General features: G+C 44.7%; 1 protein-coding gene across 29 annotated transcripts in view; it reads right to left on the bottom strand.

Annotated features, from left to right (window-relative positions):
- RERE (arginine-glutamic acid dipeptide repeats) overlaps positions 1 to 24,845 on the bottom strand; it is a 341,620-nt gene that overhangs the window by 63,071 nt on the left and 253,704 nt on the right. For all 29 annotated transcript variants that reach the window (XM_083752394.1, XM_083752406.1, XM_083752407.1 and 26 more), the window contains one exon: positions 9,541 to 9,621. In XM_083752394.1, the coding sequence (XP_083608520.1) occupies positions 9,541 to 9,621 (81 nt within the window). The remainder of the gene's footprint in view (positions 1 to 9,540; positions 9,622 to 24,845) is intronic.

Raw genomic sequence — 24,845 nt, 5'->3', positions numbered from 1 at the left:
CTGGCTTGATTTACTGCCCGTGGTAAACAGAGCTAGCAGAATCCAATGTTGGCACCAGAAGGCCAGCTCCTGTTTTATGATTTCGGGGACAACTGCATCTGGAAATATATTTCGGGGCACGGGAGGGGCTACTCAAGTAGGGCAGCAGCCAAGAGGTTAAAGAACTTGGCTCTGCTCCCGGAGGCTGCAGGGGACGGCGCTTGCTTTCTCTCACATCAAATGGCTGCCTCCAACTCAACTGAGCCCCAGTAGCTCACCATCATAGTCTTTGAAAGTCCATAAACAAGTGTAGCCAGCATGCAACATCCCAGAAATATCTTTACCACCCTACTCCAATAAGCAGCTTGGCTAAGGGTAAATTTTTGTCATTGTGAAAATTGCAAACAATTTAAGCTGACATGGTTCCACACTAGACAACCTGGGTATTTTTAATTCTCTGCAGATCCTTTTTTTCATATGTGCATGGATAACCAATGGTTCCCGTTCTAGATGTTATGGACTCCAACTCCCATCATCCCCAGCTAGCATGGCAAATAGCCAGGGATGGTGGGAGATGCAGTCTGAAAAAATATGGAAGGAACCATGTTGGCTACCCATGCAGTAAACTATGTGCATGTTTAATTCTTTTCTGTCTCTTTTTAATACTTCCGTGTTATTAAAGCGTACTTCCTTGTCTTGGTTGCTTAATCCCTCACTGAAATCTCTCCAGAGGGATTGGTTCAATCTCTCTGTGGTGGAATGTCGCTTTTCCGCCTCCACTGGCACAAATTTGCTTTTTCCCATCTCTATCCAGCAGTGCATTGAGGTAGATGTGGTGGAAACAAGGCTGTAAGCCTTTTGGATATGCATAATCTCAAGGTGGGAAGATGCATACCTGCCAGGCCCATTCAGAACACCTGTGCAAGGCAAAACTTGAAAACCAAAGACTTGCTGGCCAAAAATAGCACTGGAATTGCATACTCGGCTGAAGTTTTAAGCTATGAAGTCATACTCAGCACAAGCAAGCAGAGTCTATGCGCATGGCAGGATTACACAAGTTGTCAGAATGCGGGTCTTCAAGCAAAGCCCTTCTTGCTATCAGCTAACATGGTAGGTAGATCATCAGCTTTAACAATCAGATCCTCAACCCATTTCGAACCCAGAAAAATCTGTAGAAAATACCTTCAATTAACTGCTTTCAAGGCATCTCCGCTAACTTCAGAGATCATGCCTACTGGTTCACCTTTCATCATCTTTCTTTGATACTAACAAAAATTTTAAAAGTCATTACTACTGGTCAAATTTTTAAGACAAGTACATGGTACTTTGTGTCGAGATTCCTGCATGGCAGGGGGGTTGGACTAGATAATCCTTGGGTGCCCTTCCATCTCTACAATTCTATTGATTCTAGGATCCATACCAGTTGATAATGGAGCAAGAGCAGCGCGATGTGTTTCAACTGCTCCTTTCCATCAGAAACTGAGTTCACGTGGAGAGCTAAAGGTATTGCTTTGGGCAGGTGAGGCCAGCTCAAGAAAGAACCATTCTCACTGATGTGCTACCTTTCCATATGCAGAAAGCCTTTGATGGTGAGGAGAATTCAAACATGAGAATCTCTCTTTCCCCACCCACATCTGGGTGTGTTTTTTTTTTTTACATGTACTGTCAGTCTCTCTCTCTCTCTCTCTCTCTCTCTCTCTCTCTCTCTGACACAAGGCCTCCCCACACCGAGAACTTATAATTTTGGGATGTTCTGGAAATCTCCGTTTCTCATATCCCTACGTTTGTTCCTAGAACAAACAGTCTGCGTGTGGTGTGTGGATCCTTGCTTAGGTGGCACAAGAACACAAGATGATACCTGCTGGATCACGGCAGAGGCTGGTCTTTGCTAAGCGTGTTTGAGATTAATGGTTTAAATGAGTGGGGTAGACTAGACATTCAGTGGGGAAACATCCCTTACCGGGGGAGCTGGGGGAGGGGGAGAGATGGCTTTGCAGCATATGTGAATGGCTTGCCAATTCTGAGCAAACCAGCAGGCCCACTGTTGCAGTCTGTTGTGTGGGTGAGAGTGGGCAAAGATTTCAGGAGACAAGATTGATTGCACGACTCGGAGGCCTGCATTTGTACATATTTACATTGAAGGGAACCAAATGAAGAAAAATGGATGTAAAAGACACACACACAATCCAGTGTGCATTGGAAGTTTTGTGGCAGCTATTTTGTAGCACTGCACAAGAACTAAGCATTCTGGAGGAATAGATCCATGAGGCTTGAAACATAGGATGGAGTAGAGAGGATGGGCTTCCCCCCTCCATAAATGATACCCCTGCCAAGCCAATGACCACTCCTACAGGCTGGACTTTAATGCAGCATTTCTGCTGTGGCTAAATACAAAAAGAGAGGGGTTGGGGGCAGAATCAGGCCATTATCTGACTTAATAAACGGAAGACCAGCCTGCAATTTCACAGAAACGAAAAATTCCTCCCCCTCCTGTAATATCCAGAACGAGGCAGGCCAGAACGAAGAGGAGCAGAAGCAGGGGTTGTTTATGTTGGCAGCCGATTCCAGCCCTAATGGGAAATTTCAGCTTTGGTTGCATCAGGAAGAGAGATGAGGGAGGGAGGGAGAGAGAGAGCAAGTTATTAAGGTGGGGGAGAGAAGGTATGGTATTTGAAGAGCAGTGGCAACAACAAAAATGCTTACATGGCAAGTGAGAAAATTAAGAGCCAAGGCCCCAACGCTATATTAATATGCCTCATCATTAGGGAAACAAACCTTCTACACAAAAATAAAGACTTCCTGTGGGAAAGCAGGGCAAGAGGGTTGTGTCCATACTGTCTATGCACAATTAAGGCTCTGCTCCCGGCATTAAAAAAAAAAAAGAAGTGTTATGAGAGCCACATTTAAAAGGGGTGGGAATGTCTGAGGTTCAGAGAAGTCAGGGCTTTGCACTGAGGGGGTGAAAAGCCCTTGCCTAAGCAATTATCCCATTCCCTTCATTAAAGGAAATTTGCAGTTTAAGTGGGGGCAGGTGGGGGGACGAGAGAGAATCATTAACTCCAGCCAGCCTGCAATTGCACTGCTGCATCTGTTCACAGTCAGCCTGCGTAGATTGCACAGGTGGAGCTGAGGACCCCAACAAAACTTCCTACCAAACTTCTGTGGGCTTAAGAAAAAAGTACAGTGGTACCTCGGGTTACATACGCTTCAGGTTACAGACTCCGCTAACCCAGAAATAGTGCTCCAGGTTAAGAACTTTGCTTCAGGATGAGAACAGAAATTGTGCTCTGGCGGTGCGGCAGCAGCAGGAGGCCCCATTAGCTAAAGTGGTGCCTTAGGTTAAGAACAGATTCAGGTTAAGAATGGACCTCCAAACGAATTAAGTACTTAACCCGAGGTATCACTGTACCGTATATACTTGAGTATAAGCCGACTTTTTCAGTGAGGGTCCTTTCAGGCTGCTCCTTCCTCCTCCTCTGCCTTTGCCGCTGTCCGCGGCGGCAGAGGAGGAATGAGCAGCCCAAAAGCAGCCCTTTTGGGCTGCCTGTTCTTCCTCTGCCGCTGCTGCCACCAGCCTCTGCCTCTCGGTAGCAGCCTAGGTAGACAAGGGGATGGGAGGAGCTGGGGGGGGGGGGAGAAAGAAGCCCCCTCTGCTGTGTGCACATGCACGCACAAACACACACACACTCCGGCCCACCAGGAGGTTTGTGGTGTGGTGAACCGGCTTATACTCCAGTCAATAAGTTTCCCCAGTTTTTTGTGGTTAAATTAGGTGCCTCGGCTTATATTCGGGTCGGCTTATACTCGAGTATATACGGTACCATGACCTTTTCCAAACCACATGTGCAGCATTGCAATACATTCTCATTCTCTCTCTCTCTCTCTCTCTCTCTCTCTCTCTCTCTCTCTGTGTGTGTCTTTTCAGCAGAAACTGTTTAAGAAAGCCAAATCGTGGGATTATGTAACACTAGATTAAGTGTTAATGAGCCAAGAATGCCACTGTTTGTCTAGGACCCTGAATCTAAAATTAAATTAACTCTGGACATTGGAAAGGGCAACACTGTGATAATTCTTACCTCCCAAGGTACTAAAAGCGCCATTTGTTTAGCCCGGGCAGCCTGTCCCAACAATGCTGCCCTTGGCTTGAGAGGAGAACCGGAGACAGAAATAATGCTTTAAAAAAATAAATACACCTTTGGGCGCAGTCCAGCAATTTCAGGGTTCCACACATCATACCTCATCCCAACCTGTAAGCTGAAAGCTTATTTGGCCAATCAATCAAAACAAATTCAGATGCAAGGGTGGCATGAGGAAGCATGTGGTACTGTACTCTTGGAATTGTACCAGTTGAAAATTCAACTCTGCAACCGCACATTTAGATGCTTTCCTAGCACCCCCACCTCTCTCCCTCTCTGCACGTGGAAAGGTCACATTAAGATGTCCCAGCCTCTCTGACATGCTAACTTCCTACTTTGTGGTCACTTACAAAACATGTAATCTTCCCCTGGCATTTTTGTGCACTACAATCCCAAGGAAGACTGTACCACTGCCCTTTCGGGAACATTATTAATTACTTTCAACACACCTTTATAACAGCAATGGAATAAACAGATACATTCTTAGTCACCCTCAGTTATGGCCTTTCAGGGCCCAGCTGTGAGATCTGACAGATGTTTCAGTCCAGTCCAGTATTTATTTATTATTCAGTCCAGTATTTATTAGAACACAAATTATTTTAACTGTAACATGCCCAGAGAACTAGCACAGAGCAGGCTAGAAAATATAAATCAATAGCTGCACAATAAGATTAAAACCTTGGTTTATTGAGAAGAAAGGATGAAGGGAGTGTATCTGTAGGAATAGGATCTCCTTAAACCCTAGATTAAAAGACAACAACAAGAAATGTAACTACCATTTAATTTTTAAAAATGGGGGGAGGGGAGTGTACAAATTATGACAATGAAACATGAAAATCAACCTATAGCAGGTGAAAAGTCAGTTACTTGCAACAGCACAGCAAGTAACTATCACCTCCAGGCGAACAGAAACCAACCCCTTTGTAAAAAGAGACAGTTCTTTCCATTCAGGCTATTGAATAGCAGCAAATAACTTAAGACAGGTTGGTATGTGAAGGCAGGCAGGCAGGCAGGCAGGCAACTTGTTATAGTCTGGTTTGCAAAGGAAATATGTAGCATTAATTTATATGTCAGTAACTGAAAATAAAAATGCAAACCTTTCTTCCTCTCCAAGGTTCACATGCCCTGAACTATCCCAATCCCTCCAAAATTGTTAGGTTTTCCTGTGTCAGACTCAGCACACTGGTTTCTGTAAGCAGGAGACCAAACTCAGAATAAGAGGTGGTGATGGCCATCAACCTGGATGACTTTAAAAAGGGATCAGGCAAATTAATGGAGGATTAGGCTATCAGTGGCTATGAGCCATAATGGTGATACCCTAGCTCCACTTCCCACCAGGATCAGGGGCAGTACATCTCTGAATGCCAAACTCTGGGGAAGCGAGGCTACTGCAATCTCGTGTCTTCCTGGGCTTCTCAGAGACATCTGGTTGGTCATTGTGGGATTGTGGATGCTTGACTAGATGGGTCTTTGTTCTGATCCAGCAGGGCTCTTCTAATATTCTTAGGAGCCTTGGTTCCTGCACAACCAGCTCACAAAATGTGAATGCAGAATCTGTTTATAAAAACATGCCCACCAGGAGCCCACACTCATCGGCAAGAGGTGCCCTTGCCACACTTGAAAAGCAAATATAGCAGATACACAGGATGTGGGAGTCCTTTCCCCCGCTCTATTATAGAATTGCAAGAGTTGGGAGGGACCCTGAGGAACATCTAGTCTGATGCCCTGCAATGCAGGAACCTCAACTAAAGCAACCATGACAGATGGCCATCCAGCTTCTGCTTAAAAACCTTCAGAGGAGTCCACCACCTCTGGTGGGAGACTGTCAAACAGCTCTTAGTGTCAGAAAGCTCTTCCTCGTGTTTAATTGGAATGTCCTTTCTTGTAACTTGAAGCCATTGGTTCAGGTCCTAGCCTCCAGAGCAGAAGAAAATGGCTCCATCCATTTAGATATTTGAAGGTGGCTATCACACCACCTCTCAGCTGTCTCTTTTCCAGGCTAAGCATACCCAACTCCCTCAACCATTCCTCATAAGGCTTGGCTTCCAGACTTTTGATCATCTTGGTTACCTTCCTCTGCACACCTTCCAGCTTGCCAATATCCTTTGTAAATTGTGGTGCCCAGAAGTGAACAAAGTACTCCAGGTGTGGCCTGACCAAGGTAGAATAGAGCAGGACTATGACTTCCCTTGATCTGGACACTATACTTCTGTTGATGCAGCCTAGAATGGCATTTTTTGGTTGCAGTATCACACAGTTGACTCATGTTAGGTTTGTGGTCTACTAAGACCCCGAGATTCTTTTCACATGCACTACTGGCAAGCCAGGTGTCCCCCATCTTATATTTGTGCAGCCTCTTCCTGCTTAAGTGTGGAACCTTACATTTGTCCCTGTTGAAATTCATTTTGTTAGGAAGCTGCCTTACGATGAGTCAGACCATTGGTCCACCTAGTTCACAACTGTCTACACTGACTGGCAATGGCTCCCCAGGGTTTCAGACTCATCTCCACCTGGAGAGGCCATTGGAAATTGAAGCTGGCACCGTCTGCATGCAAAGCAGGTTCTCTGCCCCTTAATTAGGGCACTTTCCTGCAGCATTGTGCTTGGTTGCCGGTGGCAAGGAAATCTCCACTAGGAGACTTCTGGAAGGAAAGAATTAGGAAAGTTGGCACTTCTGCTCCTTTATGCCATGGGTGACTAATGTTTATTTTTATTAATTATTTAAATGCACTTATATCCCATCCATATGTGAAAGCAGGCTAATAAAACCCATAGTAGGCTTGCAATTTTTTGTGGACTTGTTTGCAAGATGAGGAAATTTCAAACCAGAAGGAATATAAGCTCACACAGCCATTTAATACACATGCACAAACTCAAGTCAGAGAATACTAGCCTAAGGCTATGATTCTAATATAATATGCAGAAGGCACTTCCACTCAAGTAGACCCAATTAATTTAATGGGCCTAAGTTAGCCATATCCATTAATTTCAGCTGGTCTACTCTTGAGTAGGACTAGTTTTTGCTACAACTCATCAAAACTAACTCCTCTTCACTGCCCTTGGTCTGGGTTCTGGGTCAAAGGATGCAAATGGTAGGTAAAAAATTCTGGAGTCCAGATGCTTAGTATTTAAATAATAAAAATAATAAGCGCAGGCAAACTCCAAACAATATCATCCAAAACAAAAGAAAGATCCTCAGTTGTAATGCATTCTATCTGGCATTCCCAAGGTCAAATTCAAGGCAGTCACCACCAGCTAAATTAACCAAGGCCAGGTAAATATGCCTTGGAACTTGCACCCAAGGGTACAACAAGCTGGTCCTAGCTGTGTCATGATCCCAACAAACAAGAGCCACTCTTCCCCTTCAAGGCTCGTGTTGCTCTAGATTCACTTTCACTATGGGGTTGCCCTTTCCCTCCCTCCCTCCCTTCCTTCCAACTGTGTTATCCCATTCTTAACATTTTCAAGTAAAAAGAAAAGGGTGGGGTGGGGTCGTTTTAGGAGGAGAAAACAAATCAAGAAAGCTTGTAAAATCAAAAGCATTATTTTTTGTCTTTTTTAAAGCACACAAGAGCAAGTCTGTGTCCGGCCCTGCCCTCTGTCCCCCCCTGCCCCCACCCCAATTCTTGAGCTCTGCCTGATTGAGGAGGCAAGATCAAGCAAGAGGAAACCTGTGGGCAAGAACAGGAAGCAGAGATTAAACAACCCATTGTAGGTCAAAGGTTACTTGCAGAGCAGTTACCACTAGAGGCATGAGAGGCTGACGCTCAGTTGAGACCCCAACACAGGACATCAAACAGCTCGAGCTTCAATGCCCCATCTCCTCTAACACAAAATGTTTAGGCCTCCCACAATAAAAATGTGGTGCTTGAGTGGTGTCAGCACCCTGAGTTCTTTTTTACACAGAGCCTGTAACTCTTCCCTGCCCCGCTTTTTCCCTTCTTCTAAAGGGGAGGGCACAAGTTATGTGACTTGGCAAGTTCAAAGTCCAATGAGGGTGACTGGGCGAACCTCCTTTTTCCCACTTGACTTTGCAAAAAAATAATACACCCCCCCCCGTATCATTGCAGAGAGTGAATAATTTAAAAGGATTTTGTTAGATACGTAAAAAAAAAAAAACTGCTCACAACCTATTTCTTTACATATTTTTAGAAAAGCCAATGTTTGTTAGGGTGTGTGTCCATTTGTTTTGTTTTATTAAGAAAAGGATATAACTTTCTTCCCAGAGCCTTTGTCCAATGAGAAAGTTATTAAAATGCAGAAGTTTACTTTTCCTTTATAATCGTTTGTCCATAGCGGGGACAAAAAGCAAGAAAAACTCTGCAGGAAGCCTGCCTGCCTGGTGTATGTGATGTTACAATTAATCCTTCACGATGACAGGTCCTCGTGTCACAACACAGTAGCTCAACAGTCATATTTCGCACCATGGAGGAAAACCTCAGAGTCCAAGTTACTCAATTAAATTAAAACCGTGACTCACAATCACAGTGACTCTCTCCCTGCCCGCCTCTGTTCAGAAAAATGAAGACGGCGACATTTTCGTGGCAAAGAGGTTCCACCATGAGAAACCATTCTTTAAGCATTTGCTGAACAATCACCTTGATGTTGCTTTAAAAATATGCAAGTGTCCCATGGAGCAAGCACCCAGGGACAAATACTACCTCTGCCTGCCGTTTTTCATTGCTCTTTTCCTAACCAAAAGCCAAAAAGGGAGCCTGTCCCCTCTACAAGCGGCAAACAGAAACTACCAGCAGCTCTGAAAGCAGAAGCTTCTAGAGATAGGAACTACTAGACCTCAACCGATCCTAATCTCCCCTGCTTTCTAAAAGGAAAGGCATTTATTTCTTATTTTCTCTAATGCAGGCACCTGCAAGATTTTCAGCAAAAAATAAATAAATCTGTCAGCTGGATGGTTGTGTAGTGGCAGGAAGAATCCTGTCGGCTGCAAAACAAAAACTGTCATCTGCTAACGGCTGAAGCCTTAAGTGACACACACACAACAACCTCCTGACACAGCCAGGGTAGACACCCCGACCCACCCTACAGAGACTTCTGTTCCTCGAAATGTAATTAGAATCGGCTTCAATACGGCCTTCAAGTTTAGTAACGCAACGACTATCCTTGCAACTACTATGATCACATCATCCATTTAAAATTAGGTCTGAGCTGTGTCCCTAAACTGCCAGACCATCTGATCAAACACGCGTTTGTAAAGTAAACTGGTTTACTTTCTCAAGGCTATTGCTTTGAGGGGGGCAAACACACACCCGCACACAACAGCTCTGAAAACTGTCCCAGAAGCAGCTGAGTTAAAAGCCCAGCACAGGGTTAAAAGGCAACAGCTTTGTACCATCAAATGGAGGAATGCAGAGTGCCATAAAACACGCACACACAAACAAGTTACATAAAGTCCATGGATACTTACTGTTTCCTTATTGGGAAGCAGCTCTTTTCGGATCCTGAAGAAGTTCTTCCCATACTGTCTGAGCCCTTTAATGAAGCGTTTCTGTGTTTAAAACAAAAATAGAATGTCAGCAGAGGCAAAGAGAAAATCTCTTTAACCAGCATGGTAGTTTAAAAAGTTACCGGATTAGGGGTTGCACAAAAACATGCACAAATATGCAGGTTAAGTCCTACAGAAATTGCAAATTTTCAAATTTCAGTCTCAAGTCTCAACCAGGATTCAATGATTATTTTTTTTAAGAAACACACGAGAAAAAACAACCTTTTAGCTCAAAATGACATAGGCTGTGTGCTTTGTTTGGAGGGCTTTGAGAAGGCAAGCTGCTGGTTTCCGTGAAAATAAATGTTGAAAACCTAAAGCAAGATCTAATTCCATCTTAAACTGGGGGTGGAGGAGCGAGAGAATAGTGCTTTTCCTTCTCTACAATTCTGGACAGAGAAGGGGGTAGCTGTCTGAGCTGTGAAAAGATGAAAAACTCATTCCGAGCTCAAAGCATCCAGGTTTCTTTTGAAAGTTTATATATATTTATACAGACAGACATATACGGAGAAGATTTCCAAATAAATCTCTTCCAGGAAAAGAAATAAGACTGCTTCACTATTCCCCACCTTTTTGGGGGGAGAATCAGTCCATATTTAGTTCCAAAATCCAAGGCTGTCGAAGACTTCCGTTTGGGCTTCCCAAATAATCCAGTTTGGCAATGATTAAAAACAAAACAAAAACAAACCGCAACACACAAAATACAGCCCAGCCCACCTCCCCAAAAAACTCAACACTTCTGTGTTTGCAGATTTCTCGGTTCCAACACTCCTCCCCTAAATACACAGAGTGGGGGTGGGTGGAGGGGAGAAAAGAAGAGTTTCAAAGTGAGGTTTAAATCCGGATTGAAAAGAGAGCCGAAGAAGGAGCAAAGGGTTTTTCAAAGCTCTCTCCCCCACAAAACACAAGCACGCAAGCACACCGATTGCACAAAAATGACTGACGTACAAACTGACACACACACACACACACACACACACACACACACACAACCTGCGGAGGGGTGATTTCCCTTCTGGGAGGGGGAAGAGGAGGAAGAAGAAGAACTCCGAAGCAACAAACCAGCCGCCGCCAAAGCAGAGAGCAGCGTTTCTCCTTTGCCTGTTTCAGCCGCTGCTGAGAGTGGAGGGGAAGAGTCAAAATCCGGATCTCCAAGTAGGGGCGTCCTGCATGGAGGTGGCAGCGGAGGAGGCAGCAGCCGGAGGAGCCGGGGATCGCTTGTTACCCGGGCAGGCTCTGACACTACAAAAGGGGAGGGAAGAGGCGGCGGCGGCGGCGGCGGCGGCGGCGGCAGCAGCTTAACATGTGATCTGAGCTGGGCTGAGCGGCAGAAGGGAGAAACAAGAGGCACCGGGCGAGCTGCAAAAGGCGGCCTGGATCACCTAGGCAGACTCCCCGCAGCAAAGGCTGTAGGAGGACCGTTAGCAAGAGGGGCAGCCGATGCAAGGGCCCCGCAGAGGTTCCTGGGGTGCAACTCTCATTATTCCCTGCTAATACCACCAGGCAGTAAAGGTAAAGGGACCCCTGACCATTAGGTCCAGTCGTGACCGACTCTGGGGTCGCGGAGCTCATCTTGCTGTACTGGCCAAGGGAGCCAGCATAGGGCTTCCGGGCCAGCATGACTAAGCCGCTTCTGGCAAACCAGAGCAGCACACGGAAACACCATTTACCTTCCCGCCAGAGCGGTACCTATTTATCTACTTGCACTTTGGCATGCTTTCAAACTGCTAGGTGGGCAGGAGCAGGGACCGAGCAACAGGAGCTCACCACGTTGCACGGATTCGAACCGCCAACCTTCTGATCGCAAGTCCTAGGCTCTGTGGTTTAACCCACAGCGCCACCCACGTCCCAGAACCACCAGGCAAGTGAGTGCCAAATCTAAGTGCAATATAAATGCAGCTGCTTGTTCGGATGATCATGGCAAAGTGGCTCACATGCATTAATACTGTAATGCAGGGGTGGCCGACTGAAGTCCTCAAGATGCTGTTGGACTCCAACTCCTTAGCAGCCAGCATGGCCAATAATCTGGATGGTGGGACTTGTTGTCCAGCAACAACATGTTGGATAGCCATGCTGTGCTGATTACAACACTCAGCATTACAGAAGGTTGGGCTAAGACCAGGTGTGGGGAACCTCTGGCCTTCCAGATGTTGTTGGACTACAACTCCCATCAGCCCCAGCAAGCATAAGCAATGGCCGGGGATGGTGGGAACTGTAGTTTAGCAAGATCTGCATGGCCAAAGGTTCTCTCCAGAGGAAAGGAAGGAGACTTGGCCCAAATCCCATACTTATTTAAAATACGTATATCCTGCCTTTCTACCTGCAAGGCGGTTTAACAACACAAACATGAAGCACAAAAAAATAATATCACCACAAACTCAATCACAAGTCAGTCTTAGTGAGTTTACGGCCGGGGTGGGGTGGGGAGATCAAACCTAGGATGCTGTAAACAAAGATTTATACAAATCTAATAGCAACATAGAGAGAGGAAGAAAGGTTTTATTCTGAGTTGACTACAAGATAACAATCTCCCCGACACCTCAAAAAACCAACAGCCAAGTGCTTAACTAAAATAGTAAAATATATTTAATAAACTTGTCCAAGTATGTTCAGAAATCGAATAGGTTACTTGTGCTTTCTGCCCAGGGGAAGGGTTCTAGGTCACTGGAAATATCAGCACTACAATGATTGACATTTGATCCAGTCTCTATATTTTAGGAAGGTTTTGGCTGGATTCTGGCCATTGCAACTTTCTACCCCTCTGTCATGGTCCCATTGCCCCGTCTTCTGGTCTAGCAGTAACTTCTACAACCTGTATTGTGGGAAGCAGTCTCCTGAGCATGCCTTCATGCTCCGAGTTAGTAAGACACCTATCCATCAAAGCTTAGACTCTAACTAACACATTGAGCATACCCATGGCACACATATCTGAGCAAGTCTTCCAAGGTCTTCTGGGGTTTTGTTCTGCAAGAGGGGCTTGGGATCTTTAAAGGAGAATTGCCAACACTTTCATTATATAAATTCCCAGCACTCTTTGGGGGAAGCCTGCAGGGGTTGCCAACCTTTTTGGGCCCATGGGTACATTTACAAACAGGAGAAATTCTCATGGGCCCTGCACACACCGCAACCCAACACACATGTCTACTGTCTACAAAGATGTTTCTTGAAGGCCTACTTTCACTGGGAGACGGGGACCCTCCAGGCACAAAGGAACCCTGTGGGTGCCCATGCTAGCAACTCATGTAGCATTGAAATACCCAGGTGTTTTCTTCTGCTTATTGTTTCTTTGTTCTAAAAGAGCAACAGATTGCTAGGTAGCCAGCCACCTAACAGCCATTTTCATTTTTTGAATGTAGCTCTTAGCACCCAAGAGTGTGAATGAAAAGGCTCATCAGCTGTCTTTATTACGGACTTGTCTGCATATAATCCACTAAAAGCTATCAACACATTTGTGCTCTAATTTTTATGGGTCCTGAGCAGATACTGAAACTTGGATCGAAACATATTGAAATGCTCGCTAAATATAACCTAATCCCCAGATACAAAAAGTCTCCCCAAATAAAGTCTATTTTTAATCCATCTAGAGATCTCACTCAGAAAGTCCTTCTAAATTTTATGCAGGGGGTGGAGGGGGCCATGTAGACATAAACACAAACAAGGATCAGTTGGGATTTTGCTACAGAATACGAGTAGATTGTATTGGCTGAGAAAGATACTCGTTTTAATGGGAGTGGGTGGGGAGGTGGTAAAAAAGAAAGAAAGACCCTAAGTAAGTGGGGCTGCCAGAACAAACCACTGGGTTGCATCCAACCTATGTCCTATTAGAGCAGACCTGCTTAAATTAATGGGCCTAAGTTAGTCATGTCCATTAATTTTGATAGGTAGGATTAACACTGGGTACAAGCCATGGATCTCTAAGCACCATGGAATTTGCACCATTGGGATGGTGGTAGGTGGTAGCTTCTGTTCTTTTGTGGGCTTGTGCGACTCAGTTGGCTGGTCCACCTGGCTCCAGCTAGAAATGTTCTGAAATCAGATATGTCTAGCAACTCTACCTGCTGCTGTGACAGAAGGCCAGAGGTTTATTTTTAAACAGAGGAGCAAAAGCAACCCAAAGAAACGTCCCTCTCGCAGAGACATAAAGCACCAGGCCTCTTCCTTAAATAACCATCAGCTTCCACCTTCCTGTCCTACTGGTGAAGCTCTATTACCCTTAGCTACTGCTTCCTGTAGCTTGGGGACCATTTTGCGGCTTGCTCTACTCTGACCCCAGTTTAATCCAGTAATTTCTGAGGTTCCCAAACCTCAGTAATCTCCCCGCCAAGGAACAAGATCCTTCCTCTCCTGTGCATTACTCCTGTGGTTTGCATCCTCATTTGTTAAATGCATTATGACAGGTTATTTACTTTGGCCCACAGAGTGGGGAATTGCGGTTTCTTCCCCTCCCCGCAAAAGAATTTAACAATTGTACCAGTATTGGGGGGGGGGGAGTTTCACAGTTCAAATAAATCTTCTTTTTTAAAGAAATGGGCCTCCATTTATTAGACCCTACATGCAAGGGGGATCCAATTAGGCCCCCCCCCCAAGTTTTGTACTACAATCTCCATCAACAGCCCTATTAGACATGCTGGCTGGGGCTGATGAGAGTTGTAGTCCACAACATCCGGGGGGGGGGGGGAAGAGACGGGAACGGACGGACCAGGACCACATTGGCTATCCTTGCTATAAGCTGCTTCACACCTTCAGAAAAACTCCTCCCCAACTTGCTGAGTGTTTAAGTGGATTCTGGGGCACATTTAGGAAGGGGGAAGACCCTTAACAGTCTTGCGTTGTCTAAATTGTATAGATGCTCGAATCCCCCAATTGTTTTACATTTACAACACAACTCGGAACCCCTTCTCAGTAAAAAGCATAAATTTGTCCAGCCTTTTCCAGTCTCTAGATGTCTTGGACTACACAACCAATCAGGCCTGTCTCTGGTCCAGAGCCTGCAACACTTGCATGAAAATGTAATTATCCAGACCACAAGTCTACCTATTCCAGCATATTTTTATTTGTTTATCTCACCTTCCCTCCAAGGAGCTCTAGGTGGCATATGTGGCTCTCTGGCCCCCATGGCAATCCTGCAAGGTGGGTTAGGCTGAGAAACTGTGACTGGCCCAAGGTCGTCCGATAAGTTCCCAGGCTGAGTAGGGATTCAAACCCTGGTCTGCCAAGTTCTAGTCTGAGACCTCTTCTCAAAAGTCACAACAACATGCAGGAACTAGTTCAGGAATCTGTGGCCCTCCAAGTGTTAGTGGACCGCACAACTCCTCCCACCCTGACAATTGACCATGCTGGCTGGGGCTGAGATGAGTTGGGAGTCCCAATAAAATCTGGGGGGCATACAGGTTCTTTACCACTGTGCTAGATCTTCTTCTAGATTTTGGTCACACCTTCCTTTTGCCTGTCCTACTTTAACCATTTCAGTGGGTGCATACTCAGTTCGCATGGGAATTGGTTGGACCTGTTAGTCCTTACCATTATGCTGTTCCCTAGAAAACATGTAATATTCCCTTGCGAATCAGTGGTCATGGGAAAACTCTACTAGGGGAGTTTGTCGGCCATCACTAATCTTATTAATGAACCCCTGGTAACATTCTGCAAGGAACTTCAGGGTTTAGCAATGCTACTGGAGAATACTGTTCCTGGTAACCCTAAGATAACTGGATAGAAAAATGTTTTTAGCTGCTTTCAAAAATTTCGTAACTGCTTTTAAATGTTTCAAATTGTAATTGTTTTGGGAATGTTTGCAACTGTTTTGTATTTGTTTGCAAAATGTGTATTTCATATATAAATTCAATATATCACCATCATCTCATACCACACCCTGTTTTTGAAAGCCCTTGTCGATTTCGGAAGCTAGTTTGCCACGTATCATAATGTGCACAGATTATCCAGAGACACAAGCCCAGAGCCTTTTCAGGTGCACACAGACAGTTGTGTACTTATTAGGAACCTGGCTATAGTTTTTGCAGATTAGCCACCACCATCATAATTGTTATCAATACATATTTCAGCTCTGCTCTTCTATTCAAATCAATACTCAGAGCATCTTACAAGAGATAATAGGGTTTCCCCCCAGCTTTCCATCACATCTATGTTGAACTTTTGGAAATTTATTGTGTCCCTAGAAAAGCAGAGGGCAGAGAACGAAAAGGACACGCTAGCTGTTGATCTCTGTTTTTGATAACTGATTAACATGCTCAACTGTGGTTTACCTCAGGAGCATCCCTGGTTCAATAATTTAAAGCTCTGAATTGCTTCTGTTGCACACCACAGGGCTGGATGAATGTGAGCCATTTAAAGATGAATCCATCTTTTTTTAAAAACAAACAAACACTAGTTTAACAAAGTGGCAACAGTCAACTGACAGATCTGGAATGCAGATTTAACAGGTTATCCAAAAACCTTGATGGAATGTTAATTGTTGCGTTTAATCACAGCTTGCGACAATTATGGTTTGCATCCAACCAAGTCCTACTCAGAGCAGACCCACCAATGGATCTAAGTGAGTCAAGTCCATTAATTTCAATGGGTCTACACTGAGTAGGACTAACAGTGGACACAAAAGTGTGCTCGTATTTTATTTCACACAAGTGGAAACTGCTATGAAGTGCTTCATGGCCCCTGAGCAAGTGTAATCCTCAGTGGACTGTTTGGGGAGCCTTTTTCTCCACCCCACAAAGACTCTATCCCTAAAGCCTTTTTGTACTTCTGCAAACCTGGGGTCTCTCCCATGTCTTCTGATACCTCTTTTGTTGTGGAAGGTGCCTCTTGGCATACAGAAGTAATGCTACTGAACACATGCAACAGCTCCCCCCAAAGAATCCTGGGAACTGTAGTTTTTAAGGCTGCTGGGAACTGCAGCTCTGTGAAGTGTTTATAGGAAGGGATGGGGTGCTGTGCTATAAATTAAATTAAATGTATGGTGTGTACTCAAGGACAGTAACACAAGGCAGGCTGCCAGCCTAGAACTAGAAATTTCATAAATGTTCTCCACTCATATGGCACTTAATTTTGATATTCAAAATAATAATTCACTGGAAGGTGGCTTTTAAAGGACATGGCTCCCTTCTAGGAATGAGTTACATGAGTTAAGAGCCAATATATAAAATATCTACTTTATAATATCCCATCTCTGCTCCAGAAAGCTTTTTCCTCTTTACATTTTCTGCCTCCTCTGTTTAAACGTTTGCAGTAAAAGCAATCTTTGAATTATTTTCATATTCTACTCCAGGGAAAACTGAAATCGCTCCAGAGGAACAAAATAAATAAATAAATAAATGCAGGAATCTATTTCCCACAGCAATGATATGCTAAATCAGGAGTGGGCAAAATAGAGCACACATACTCTCCCCCCCCCAGCTCCACTACACACACTCCAAAGAATTGTATCTGGTACACATGCTGGAGTTTAATTCAAGTCTTAAGGTGAGTAAAACCACAAAGGCAGGAAGAAAGCTATTCATTTGTTCCAGAAACACAAAGTCAGTTTCTAGACCAGGGTCGCTGCGCATTTTTGCTGAAATCAACAGGTGCTTTTCCTTCCATCAATAATTTTACTTCATCTTAAATTTAGTATGCTGGCTGTTTAGCCATAATAATAAATATTCATTCATTTAGGGTTGTTCATGTGTTACACTGAACAGGCACACAATCCATTTACACAATATCTACACTGATTCCTGTTCATATTTAACTGTGCACCGTCCGTGTACACAACAGCTGAGCTGTACAAACAAGTGTATGCCCTTTTTCCACAAAGAGACAGCTGGTCCCTGAGTCCAGTGTAACATGGGAACAAGCCTTCAGTCTATAAACAAATGTGGGATAGCCACCTCTGAATCTTCACTGACAACTCAAAGCAATACAGATTGGTAAAGGTAAAGGGACCCTTGACCATTAAGTCCAGTTGCGGACGATTCTGGGGTTGCGGCGCTCATCTCACTTTACTGGCCAAGGGAGCCGGCGTTTCTCCGCAGACAGCTTCCAGGTCATGTGGCCAGCATGACAAAGCCACAAACCAGAGCAGCGCACGGAAACGTTGTTTACATTCCCACCAGAGTGGTACCTATTTATCTACTTTCACTTTGACGTGCTTTCGAACTGCTATGTTGGCAGGAGCTGGGACAGAACAACGGGAGCTCACCCCATCCCGGGGATTTGAAACGCCAGCCTTCTGATCGGCAGGCCCTAGGCTTTGTGGTTTAGACCACAGCGCCACCCATGTCCCTAATACAGATTGGTACTAGAAGCTAAAACCAATTCCCCTAGTAACCAGTTCCCACGGACCTCCTTGGGATACGGATATTTGCAACAGGCAAGTGGTCCAGGGCCGAGCCCTGAAGACAGCTTAGGAAAGAAGAAAACAACATAAACACCAGGGATGTATTTATAGGTGCCTGAACTCTGGCAGCAGCAATTCCTAAGGTATGCCCTGCCCAGAGGGAGGAAAGGCTTTCTGTTGCATCTCAGGTCAAGGCAATCACCCCTCTAAAATGTGCAGGGGTGGTCAGACAAAGAATAAGCCCCTCACCTCGTCACCCCCCACAAGCACCCATTATTGAAGACAAAAGTATAAGGCGGGGGGACAAATCTTTTTTGTGAAGAGAGGCCGCTGCTCTTCACAAACTCTTCTGCTACTACTCTTCAAAAAAGATGGCTATTTCAGGAGTGGGGAACCTCAGACCTAGGGGCCAAATGAAGCTCTTCCAGGGGCCCTCTCTCCTCTTCCTAGTGCTGGATCAGACCAGTGGCCCATCTAGTCCAGCACCCTTAACTCACAGCGGCCAACCAGATGCCCTAAAGGAAAGACCGCAAGCAGGATGGGAGAACAACAGCACTCTCCCCGTTGGTGTTTCCCAGTAGCCAGTATCCAGAAGCACACTGCCCCTGACAGTAGCAACACTAAGCTGTCTTCAGCACTTTAAAATGACTGCTGAAGACTGAGCAATTTACTGTGGAAAACAGGTTCATCATCATCAAACCTTTTATTGGCATCACATCCAAACATCCAAAACAAAGGAAAACAGGGTGGGGAGGGAGGAATTAGGCGAGCCGGATCTTCCACAAGCTGACAATTCTCAAAATGCAAGTGGGGTTGGGAGGACTAATCCATCCCACCTGTGTCTTAAAATATTTGTCCATTTACAACAATTTTCCTTTATAAATGCTCCACCTGCTTTTCTTTTCAGGAGAGGACGGTGGCAGGTAGTGATAAATATGAGCAAGATTTCTGTGGCCTCACAGAAATTAATGCTTGCTGAAGGCCCCATAAAAAGAACTGGTCATTGGGAGTTAAAAACGCAAACGCAGCGTGTATCCGGGTAGCACTTTTTTATTTTAAAAAAGCAGCATTAAGAAATTCTGTGGCTTGATGGATCAGCGGCCATTGTCGATAGACAATGCAGATATGTGCTTTGCAAAAATGGTTGCCATGGCTATTGAAGGGCTAAAACACAAGGCCTCCTAAAGCCATTTTGCAAGCTGACGCTCCCCCGCGTTCCCTCCGCGACATAATTTATTAGGTTCTCTGGTATCCCTGCCACGATGTGTAAACAGGGGGGCTATAAATAACCAAGAAGCGACTAGAAACAAGCATGCTAATGTTTGCATATGTGTTACTTGTAGGCCCCATATTTTATCTGCCGAAACAAATGGCATGACAAGATACACAAAGCCATTATGTTCTGACTAACGGAGCTCAGATGGCATGTTTATCAATGTGGCGATAATGCCATTCCGGAGGCTGCAGCTAAGGTTATGCACCAGGATTTCCATTATCAAGGGATTAGAATTTGCCAAGGAAGGCTGCAACCAAGTATTAAAATCCAGCACCCAGGAATCTGCTTGGCGTTCATGTTTTTTTTTTTGGGGGGGGGGGATTGTTAACGAAATTATTTCGTTGCTAGTGCAAGCCATCCCAGACCTGCAAGTTTTTTCAGCGTGCTTAAAAATTCTGATTTGCTACTGAGCTCCATCCAAGGAACTCCAGCTATACAAATGTGATGAAGGAAAACTAACCTTGCAAGGAAAAGTTTGCAGAACTCCGGATGGTGGCACCCAAGAAGACGAAACAGAGAGGTCTCTACCCTGGGCATTGGAAAGGTGTCAGGTAATTCTAGCAGCCTCTAATAAACCCATAAGGGGCAGGACCAAGAAACATGAGGGACAAAATGGTGGCTACTGGCCATGATGGTGGCCATAGTCTACCTTGACTGTTGGAGGAAATATGCCCCTGAATGTCATTTGCTAGGGAAACAAAAGCGGGGAGTGATGTTATTGCACTCAGGTGTTGCTTGTGAGCTTCCCTGAGGCATCTGATTGGCCACTTTGACAGCAGGATGCTGGAGTAGATGAGCCTTTGTTCTTGGGTTTTGGTTTTGAATAAGGTCTCATAAATGTCAACTGAATCACTTCTTCTTTTCCTTACTAAATATGCCCCTCCAGGGCATTTGCAAAAATGATGTATTTGAAAAAAAGAGAGAGCAAACGCAATGTACTTGTTAGTAGCACATAAACACACTTACAAACACACCTTCAGCTTTGAAACAAAAGTGTTATAAGCCTTAAAAAAAGGGGGGGTGCCAGCTGCAATGGATTAGCTTGGAATAAAAATGATAGCATTTGTATTGGTACAAAATAAAGAGTGTACACAATAGGTTTTTCTGGTGAGTCGAAACTCATATTTTTCACTTTGCATGCCAAAGAAGTATATGTGCCCTGGCAGTTTCCCCACAGACTACACCACTGGCACCACTTGTCCACGCTTGGAAAATCATAGAATATTACTCATATTTTGGTAAATTTGTCTCTGTATTTTCTTCCCATACAGAAAAATCTAGTAAACCTTAAAAAAGAGAGAGCTGTGCACAAAAATTCCTTGCTGGGATGACCAGGCAAGGGGTCAGGGATTTTTCTATGATGCACATAGGTTAATTCCTTCCTTCCTTCCTTCCTTCCTTCCTTCCTTCCTTCCTTCCTCTCTCTCCAATGATGAACACGGCTACTTTTGCGCAGGCAAAGTGGGCCAAAGAGCCTGTGGATTTGTGTTAGGGCAGTTTCTATGGGTGATCACCTTTATATGCTTTCCATAGGCATTTGGCCGACCACTTTGAGAACAGGATGTAGGACTACATGGGCCTTTATCCTGATCCTGCAGGACTGTCTTATGTTATTACAGGCAGGCAATGAATTTGGCATCAGGTGCCCTTTCAAACGTGTTGTGACAGGGGAGATTATCGGTTTGTTTTTGTTCTTATTTTTATTGTGTATTTTGTGTTTGTGTTGTTGTGAACCACCCTGAGATCTACGGATGAAGGGTGGTATACAAATTTAAATAATAGTAATTATTTTTATTATTTTTATTAGGAAACTGAGTTTATGTGATCTGGGTTACAGGGTGGGGTGTCAATTTGGGAAAATTAATTTAGTTTAAGATGACTTTATCTAGCGATTGTGCTTGTAATGAATGGGGAAACTGATGTGATTTGGAGGAAATAGTGGGGAAATTTGTTGGTTTGTCTTCTAGGACATTAAAGGCCTAAATTTGCATTTCTTTACGTACCTTAACATAGGCAACTTTGTGTTGATAGGCTTGCGGTCTGAATCATTTAAGTATGTAGTACCCCGCAGTAACCCCAAGTGCCAGGGGCTGGAAGAGACTCTCATATACACCTCACGTACCAAGGTATATTGTGTACGTTCATATCAATATACACATGTTGTACTTCTTTTGAAGCGATCTTGATGCTGTAAATACTTTTAACTTTATTTTATTGTTGTTTTGGGGTATATTGTCTGAGTGAAGTCCAGCTTATGGCGTCTAAGGGGTGCCTTCCTCAAGCAATGGGAGCAAACAGCAATGCCGCCACCTCTCTTTGGAGTTGGTACGTTCCGTCTACTCACATGCACAGCCAGGCTGTCATTAAAATGGCCTCCCTCAGGGGAATACCAAAGGAGCCCAGGATGGTAATCGGCTCCACCTCCATGGCGCTAAGCTGTTGAGCCTTTTGTTCCCAACAATAGGCCTCCCGCCGAACCGCCCCCTCCGCCCGCCTGGAAATATTGGCAATAGGCAGGCGTGAGCACAGCTGTGTGTGAATTACATATATAAACAGATTAGATTTGCAATATTTACGCCGCACACAAACACATTAATAAGGGCATTTGCATACACACTTGGCTAAAATCAGATGGCAGGCGGGTAACCTTTCTTGCCCAGGCATATTCGTTTTGGATTATTGTGGAAATATAAACATGCGTGCATGTGGGCGAGTGCGTGCCTGGGTTAATGTGCCCTGAATGCAAGAGGGGGAAGAGGCATGAAGAGCGGCAACTGTGCACCTGGCAGGCATGGAGAACGTGCACAGACTGATGGCACAGATAGGGGAAGCCTGTATGCTGCCCAAGCGGGGGGGGGGGGGGCAAAGTCAGGTGGAAGGTGGTGAATTTGCCACAGATCTTTTGCAGATCTGCCAACTCAAAACGCAAACAATGCACCCTGACCAGGCAAATGTATAAAACATTTAGGGAATATCCACAGCTCAGCAGGAGAGCACCTGCTTTGCATGCAGAAGGTCCCGGGTTCAATCATTGACATATCTAGGTAGGGCCAGGAAAGAGACATACACACACGCTCCAGTCTGCAGCCCTGGAGAGCTGTCGCCCATCAGTGCAGACCAACTTTTGTCAACCTGGAGCCCTCCAGATGTTTTGAGTCGCAATTCCCATCATCACTGTTCAACGGCTGGGTGGGGCTGATGGGAGTGTTGGACAAAACACCTAGAAGATACCAAGTTGATGGAGGCTGGTGTAGGCAATACTGAGCTAGCTGGACCAATGGTCTGACTTGGTATCAGGCAACTTTCCATGTCTCATGTTCCTAAAACACTCTGTTGATGTCAGAGTCTCAATCATAACTTTGGGACCAGAGATAAGCAGGGAACAAAATGTTTCAGACTCGTTTGAAATTTGACATCAATACGTACTTGGAAAGAGGCAATGAACAGAATTCCCTGGGTTCTCTGGAGGTTGTGTGCGTTAAATGTGTGCTTTCATGTACACAGTTGCAGGTATCTGTGCATGTTCTTCATCCAACTTGCACTAAACTAGTTGTCAGTTCCAACTCGCCACCCCTGTATTATAAACCTCCCTCCTAAGGCTGACTTGTTCGAAGACAAGCTCCTTTCAGGACTGTTGGGAGATCATAGACTAAGTTCACAGAAGGACAGGAAATGCCCATGGAATTGATTAAAATCCACTCTTATTATTATTATTATTATTTTCTGCTGGGGCAGTACAAAACTGCTTTCATGACCTGCCTTGAACCTTCAAGACAGAACAGGCAGCCAGTACGTGGTTTACCTTTTAGAGAGTAGGACAAGAACCGGAAAGACCTAACTAGGTTCAAATCCCTATTCATCTCTCTCTCTCTCTCTGCCTAACCTTCTACACATGGTTGTGCAGATAAAACGAAGGTGGGGAGAAAAGATTCCTGAGTAGCCACTCTTCAGATCCTGGGGAAAGAGTGAGAATTGAATGTAAGAAACAAGTATACAGGTGTATATGTATACACATCTTTATATATCCACCACTTCCTATTCCGCTCAGCAAGGAATTTGACTATTTCTCCCTCCCCGCTAAAATGCTTTCCTCAAGCGTTATCAGACTTAAAGTCAACAAAGCTCAGGGGCAATTGGCTCTAGACTGCAGTCTATCCCCATCCTATTCCTCTGGTTTAGTCCATCTTTAATTCAGATTTTAACTGCTGGAAGTTGATGTTAAAGCAGAGGGTGGGGGGGAAGATTTTTTTTTTTAAAAAAGGTTGCTCAAGCTGGATTTCATTTATCAAAATATAAAAGGTGGTTTAAGAACTTGTCTCCTTTATGTCACGATAAGTCACGGTTGGTATCTGTATTCTGTCTGAATTGATTTTATGTATGGATTGTTGTGGCTGTTGTTTTACATGGGTTTTTATATAAATACATGCTGCTTAACTGTTTTTATGCATTGCTTCCAACTAAACCTGCAGACACATTAAACATTTAAAGCACATTTCCTCCCCCCCACCCCCCAAAAAAGAATTCTGGGAATTGTAGCTCTGTGAGGAATATGCTTCAGGTCCCAGGATTCTTTGAGGGGGAGCCATGTGCTTTGAATGTATGGTGCGTCCTACTCAAAGCAGGCCTGTTAGCCATGCCTATTAACTTCAGTGGTACAATCCTTTATATGCCAATGTCCAAAAATCTTCATTGTGCTGTGGTTTGTTTCGGGATGCCTCGTGGGAATGGATTCATAGACAAAATGAAATAATATGGATTACGGCAGCCTTCGCCAACCAACTGCCCTCCAGATGTTTTAGAATATTACAACCAATAGAATAAAACACCTGGAGGGCACCAGGTTGGTGGAAGAATGCCTCCCACTTTGCTTCAAACCAACCGCACTCTGGAACCAAGCTTTTTTGTTCTTGCCTTCCCAACTACGGTGTGCTTGAGCAGAAGAAAACTTAAGTCTGTGGTCTGGGCATTACGCTGGGCTTGTTGCTCCTGCTATAGGAAGGGAAAAGTGGGAGCAAGCAGCTTGCTTGTGGCGGGCCATCAACTGTGGCTTACGGAGACATGTGATTCCTGCCACAGGACATCCCTCTATTCTAAGGCAAGTTGCTAAAAGCAAACAAACCTCAGCCCCCTAGTCTTTCCTCCAACACAGAAGTTAGAGAAAGATCAAACTGGAAAGAAAAGAAAAATTGGCATGGAAGAAAGCATGATATTAAAGGTGACGAAACATCTATATGGGGTTTCTCTATCAGGGTGATGGGGGGGAATGTACCACTATCACAGAATTGTAGAGTGGGGGGGGGGGGGGACTGCAAAGGTCATCTAGTTCAATACCCTGCAAGGCAGGAATCTCAACACACATTGCTCCATCCAATTTGAAACCATACCAGATCCAGTTTAGCTTTACAAATGTGCTGGCAGTTTTATTGCTGCACTGCCCCCTCTGAGCTCAGAACTGGACCGCCCTGACCTCATAGTCCAACTTTTAAGATTTCACCCTTGGTACAACCAGAGACCTGTTTTTACATACCAATGGATAGATAAAGATTTCCCTGTGCCACCTGGAGAAAAGGAAGAATTAGATCGTTTCCAACCGGAATCCTGTACTGAGGAGGACATTACCCT

This window comes from Podarcis gaigeae (genome assembly GCF_964106915.1).
Source record: "Podarcis gaigeae genome assembly, chromosome: 8".
Classification (NCBI taxonomy): Eukaryota; Metazoa; Chordata; class Lepidosauria; order Squamata; family Lacertidae; genus Podarcis; species Podarcis gaigeae.
The sequence above is the reverse complement of the archived record's forward strand: the minus strand, read 5'-3'. Positions and strand labels throughout refer to the sequence as shown.